The sequence below is a fragment of the Corvus moneduloides genome, chromosome 26, assembly GCF_009650955.1.
Source record: "Corvus moneduloides isolate bCorMon1 chromosome 26, bCorMon1.pri, whole genome shotgun sequence".
Lineage (NCBI taxonomy): Eukaryota > Metazoa > Chordata > Aves > Passeriformes > Corvidae > Corvus > Corvus moneduloides.
The window spans coordinates 2,704,457-2,710,272 of NC_045501.1; the positions used below are offsets into that span (position 1 = coordinate 2,704,457).

At 48.0% G+C, this 5,816-nt stretch overlaps 1 protein-coding gene across 1 annotated transcript; it reads right to left on the reverse strand.

Annotated features, from left to right (window-relative positions):
- Positions 1-302: 302 nt before the first annotated feature.
- On the reverse strand, positions 303-5,590 carry LOC116455953 (keratin, type I cytoskeletal 13-like). Its single transcript, XM_032134351.1, has 8 exons — positions 4,986-5,590; positions 3,943-4,025; positions 3,271-3,427; positions 2,700-2,861; positions 2,134-2,259; positions 1,727-1,953; positions 1,146-1,264; positions 303-601 (listed from the first exon to the last, which is right to left on the reverse strand). Exons 1-8 carry the CDS (start codon positions 5,472-5,474, stop codon positions 576-578), a joined length of 1,389 nt encoding a protein of 462 aa, XP_031990242.1. The 5' UTR covers positions 5,475-5,590; the 3' UTR covers positions 303-575.
- Positions 5,591-5,816: the final 226 nt, after the last annotated feature.

Consider the following 5,816-nt stretch of genomic DNA (forward strand, 5'->3'; position numbering starts at 1 on the left):
GTGGATACACACCTGACTGAGCCTTGGCACAGCAATTTCTGTCACTGTTCTTTCACTGACGAGTTCCAGCTCTGCTGGCCTGTCTGACTCCTCCTGTGTCACACAGGAATGGGCAACACCTGCCTCAGGCTGTGACAACAGGGAAGAGCTGGACAAGACCTGCCAGGTCAGTGAGGCCATTCTCTGGCTCCCACTGGCAAAGCAGCTTTGTTCCCAGTACAGGATGATCCTGACCAGTTTAGGTGCCCCTTGTTGATGGATCAGCACCTGGTGTTCAAAAGGAACTCAGTTTCAGACACAGGTTCTTGATTGCATCAGGCAGAAGCAGAGTTTTATTAGAGACATTTTTCACCAGCAGGTACATAAGTGACCTGACTAACTCAGGTAACTTCTAGAGGTTACAGCATTGCAGAACAGAAGAGCAGAACAGAGGAGGTGGCTCCTGACACCCCCTTTAGCTACGTGGCCAAGCATCGCTGAGTTACTTCTACTTTCTCTGCACAGAGGGTGCAGTGAACACGGAGTGTTCCTGGGTTGTCTGTGGGTTTCCCTGTCACCTTCCAGTCCGTTTCTCCTTAATCACAAATTCTCCTGCAGGTCACTGGAGAGAAAACACAGCAGCATTATTTGATTGAAACACAAGTAAAATCCTTCAAAAAGCAGAAATCGGATCTATGTGGTGCCCTTGATTCTGGAATGCACTGCTAAGCTGATGCAGTTGGCAGCAACTCAGGAAACCCCACAAGTTCCCTAAATGATTTGCTTTAATGGGAATTTTCACTTGTAAAGCTATAGATTTACTCTTTTCACTCTTTCCAGATTCTTTTGCTAAGCTTTGGCTGTCATCTTCTTTACTTCTTCTTCCAGATCTTCCCTTTATGCCTTATTCCCCTGGCCTTCTCTTCTGCATTTTACCTCTCCTTCTTGTCTCCTGTTTACTTCCTGCATGTTCATGTTCCATGTTCAGTCCAAGCTCTCTTTAAACCTATTTCTCAGTGACACCACCACTGTAACACATCCCCCCTGTAGCACAGTGACTCTGAGAGGAGGCCAGCGACATGTCCTAGGAATGTGCTGCCTCCTGGCCTTAGTGCACAAGGAAATGAACAAAGCCAGTTTTCCTTTTGTGAAAACACAGCTCTTACCTTGTATGTCTCCGGTCTTGCAGGGCGGGACCTGGGGCTGGCAGTGGGCAGCTGAAGTTGTTGTGTAGGTGTGGCTCGTCCTAATGACCCCTCCACCAGTTCCGATTCCTCCTCCGTGACTAGTGGGATAAATTTGGTGAGAGAAATAGGGACTTTTAGAACTTCACATCACTGCTGACTACATGACAGAGTCTCAAACTATGGCCTTTATGGGGGTTACAGTATTTTACACTATATTTTCTTTCACTTTCAGAGTGGCTTTGCATTTGTCCTCCCCCTTGGCAAGGACAGTTCTCACCCATCTCACTGTAAAAAAGGGACTGTCACCAATGCTGACATAATGCCAGGAGTGACAGTATTGTCACCAGCAGATTTGGTGTTCTGCTTTGCAGATCCCAAGGACTGACATTTAGTTCTGATTGGAATGTTCATCATGAGGAAGTTGTTCATGAGGCAACTTTTTCATCTCAGAGCAAGCCTTAAGAAGGAGTAAAGATCAGGTTGGATACCCAGTCTGTAATACACATCCTTGATATTTTCATTTATTCTCTAGAATAAAGTACCTCTAGAGAGGTACTTACATGAGGTCCTGCTGTCCTCCTTCCAACAAGCACCGGTAGGTCTGGATCTCCTGCTCCAGGCGGCACTTGACGTCCAGTAAGGTCTTGTATTCTTGGTTCTGGCACTCAATTTCCGCTCTTATTTCAGCCAACTGCTGCTCCACGCACGTGATTTGGTTCTGTAGCTCACCGAGAAGGGTGTTGTACTGGCACTCTGTTTCAGCCAGAGATGATTCCAAGTTATTTCTCTGATAAGATAAGATAAGCAAAAAACCAACAGTCATTTAAGTGTCACCCTGCAGTTTGTTATTTCAAATCCAAAAATGAACGAGCCATTCACCACCTTCGTGCTGGTTGGCAGGTCTGGCTGTTCATGCTAAGAAACACAGCAGTAACCAGTCAGAGCTGTGAGTCAGCTCACCACCCACCTGGCTGAGCTGGGCTTGGAGATCGATTTCCAGGGTTTGCAGTTGGCGTCTCAGTTCAGTCACCTGGTTGTTGCACGTCTCCACTTCCTGACCGCTTGTAATAACTTCCCGATTCACCTCCTCAATCTGAAATCACCAATCCGGCATAAAGAGCTTCAGGGGATATCTGGGTACACTGAACTTGCTTTTACAGGAGCAGAACATGGTGAGCATTCAGCAAAAAGAAACAGGGAGCAGGGCAGGTTCCCTGTGCACACGGTGTTCCCACCGGCTCCACTGCTTGTTCATTTTAATGGGCTATTAAATCTCTTTAATCCAAATGGGGGATATCTCTGTTCCAACAACACACCACAAGGCCTTGTGGCAAATGCTGCTGTTCCAGATGGGACATAACAAACTGGTCAGACAGGCCTGTGGCTCCTGTGGAACACAGCCTATAATGAGTGCTGCTCTCGGGCTTCGCTGAGAGGCAAGAACTGGTTATTGTCTCCATGTCTGGTCTCTGAAAGGCTCCTGAGCCCGGGGGTGTGTGTCAGTCTGGTTTGCAGCATAAGTGTGTCGCTTACCTTGCACTCGTACCAATCCTCGACTTCCTTGCGGTTGCGCGCTATCAGTGTTTCATACTGGCATCTCAAATCCTCCAAGATTTGCCTGAGATCAGGTCCAGGGCAGGCATTGACCTCCACACTCACGTCTCCAGTTGACTGTTTCCTCAGGCAATTCATCTCCTGGAAATAAATGCCAGATCAGATCATACTGGCTTTTGGAAGGCAGCACAGAAGAGCAAAACTCAGTGGCCAAGAACTGCCCTCCCTGCAAGATTTTCTTCCCTGCTGTGGCTGTGAAAGGCACTGGAGGATGGTGCAAGTGTTTTCCCAGCAAATCTGTTGGCTCATTTCTTTCTTCATCCACTGGAGTCAGCAGCACCTTTCCACCCTCTGGCACTCCCAGTGTCAGCACAGCCCCGGGAGCAGCACTGCCCCTGCCAGAGCTCCCTTCCCTTCTGAGACAGAGGGGTCTGAGCCCAGAAAGTTTGGTGGGAAAGCTGTGGCCTGAAAGTGGATAATCTTTTAAATTCCACAGTGGCGAAGTTTTCTGCCAAGGCCCTGGTGCTCGTAGGGTTAGGGCAGGACCTACCTCCTCATGGTTCTTCTTCAGGCAGCAGAGCTCCTCCCGCAGCGACTCCAGCTGTGCCTCCAGGTCAGACCTGCACAGCGTCAGCTGGTCCAGCACCTGGCGCAGCCCGTTGATGTCGGCCTCCACGCTCTGGCGCAGGGCCAGCTCCGTCTCGTACCTGGGGTGTGTCAGAAAGCATAGATTCAGGATGGGGATGTCCCACATGGGCTCTGTGCCACAGGATCTCCTTTCCCAGCTCCATGCTTTGCCCTGCATTTTGCTGTCCAAGCTGAATGCACCATGCCTTGGATTTCTGCACCACTTCCTGTCTGTTATGTGAAAGCTTTTCTTCCTCATGTTTTTTCTCTGCTCCTGCTCACTGTGTATTTGGTATCACTTACTCAGCTGCATTTCTGCTTTGTTGATCCCATCGGCATTGGTCTGGGGCGAAAATGGGCCACTCCCTGAGGTGCCCGTCCCCAGCCTCACCACAAACGCCGTTGCTAAATGTTTTACCCAAGAACACTAATTAAGGGAGGGCTGGTGACCAGGAGCAAAACGCCTTTCATCATCCTGTCCTACCGCAGTGATGTGGGGAGACGTGTCTGGAGTCTCTATAATTAGTGCTCTGAGCCTCCCAGGGAGGTGGAACAGAGCAGGGGGGAGGCAGCAGGTTCACAGAGGGGCACTCACTTCACACGGAAGTCGTCAGCAGCCATCCTGCTGTTATCAATGTCCAGGATGATCTTGTTGTTATCAATGGTTGCGCAGACAATCTGGAAAACAGCAAACCATGAGAGATGTCTCCCGTCTCCTGTTCTACTCTACAGGTCTTTCTGCATTGTAGTTAGGTAGCAACTCTTCACAATTCCCTTTTTCTGTTACCTTCTTACTTAAGTAACTTTGTCCCTTCAGCAGAGAAGTTGAAGGTGGTGGCTTTGCCTCCTTTACTCACAGAAGAAAAGAGATAAACCACGTAGAGCTGGGAATTAAAGAGTTGTGAGATGGGACTTCCCAGTTTCAAGATCTGAAGGCAAGTTCTAAAGATGCTTCAAAAAATGAACCTAAAGAACCTTCCTTAAGATACTAAATCTCAACTGACATTCAAGCTGGCATGTTCTGGGCTTCAGACTTAAGGACCTTCAGGGAAGATGGTGGGAAGGTGTCTTTAAGCCTTAGGATCAGCCATAACTTTCATTGTGGACTTACTAATATCAGGCTGTTTGTGCCACTGTGACAATCAGTTTCAATTCTCAGCTTTTCTCACCCAGATTTTATAATGTTTCATTTGATAAAGCATTCAATATATATGTTTTTGATCATTCCATAGCTCGCTTTGCTTTTCCTGTGGGGCTGACACCACTACGTTTCCTCAGAGTACATTGCTAATACCACATTTACAGTTGTATAATCAAATACAATGTACCAAAACATCCTTTCTCTTTTTCAGAGTGTTCTCCCACCCATATGACCTCGCAGCACCCATCCTTGATGTGCCCCCACACTCAGCAACATCATAGGGGAATTTGCCAAAATTTCTGTTTGCAAAGACATTCAGAAGCACCAAAGTTCCCTCCAACAACTGCAGTAGGTTCTAAACACAAATTCAGCAGTATGCTTTCAAAAGGGGAGGAACAACCCAGAAATTCAGCAGTATGTTTTCAAAAGCGGAGGAACAACCCAGAAATTTGGCAGTAAGCTTTCAAAAGGGGAGGAACAACCCAAGGGGAGATTACCTGGTTCTGAAGATCTTCAATCTCTTTGTAGTAGCAGCTGTAGTCACGGGGCTCGCAGGAGAGGCCCTGTGTTGCATACCACTCTCTGATCCTGCACTCCAACTCAGCATTCTCCTTCTCCAAGCACTTCACTTTGTCCAGGTAGGAAGCCAGGCGGTCATTGAGGTTCTGCATGGTGACCTTCTCATCGCAGGATGAAAGCAAGCAGTCGCCACCAAGACCACCAACAACCACACCACCTCCAAGGCCAAACCCAAGGCCATTGCCATAGCAGTTGCCACCTCCATAGCTCCCACCAGCCAAGCTACCAACACTCAGTCCCCCTCCATAATTCACTCCACCGCAGTAACTCCTTCCAGAAAAACCTCTGCCACTGCCTATGCCATAGGAAGAAATCCGTGCTCCACCACCACCACCAATGATACAGCTGCCACCACTGCTCCTGCCTTTGCTAGATACAGTAATAGTCTCCTTAATGTTGCAACTCATGGCGACAGCGGTTGGAAATGCAAGCAGAAGCCCAAAGCAAGATGCACAGCTTGATACGAAATCAGACTGCGAGCTGTCCGTGGCCGCCGATCCCTATTTATACCTTCCACAGTGGGTGTCACCACTGCTTCTTCTTCCCATAAGGCTGGCTACTCCAGCCATTGGTGCCAAGAATAATTTCTCAAAGGGAAGTTTCCTTTCAAGAAGCCTGGTAGACAAGGAAGATACTTTACATGTCTCTTGCTAATTTCAAAAATACATTAGCAATAATGTTTTATGAATCATCAGCTTTTTGTTTATGATGCAAACTTACAGCATTAAGCCAGGAAAAACACTGTCCTA

What these genes read in the sequence shown, in the direction of transcription:
- LOC116455953 (XM_032134351.1), bottom strand. Translation starts at nt 5,474, where the DNA reads ATGAGTTGCAACATTAAGGAGACTATTACTGTATCTAGCAAAGGCAGG. An exon ending in GCTGACGACTTCCGTGTGAA is followed by an intron (nt 3,428 to 3,942) that starts GTGAGTGCCCCT and finishes GACACACCCCAG; the next exon opens with GTACGAGACGGAGCTGGCCC. An exon ending in CAAGACCGGAGACATACAAG is followed by an intron (nt 602 to 1,145) that starts GTAAGAGCTGTG and finishes TTTTCTCTCCAG; the next exon opens with TGACCTGCAGGAGAATTTGT.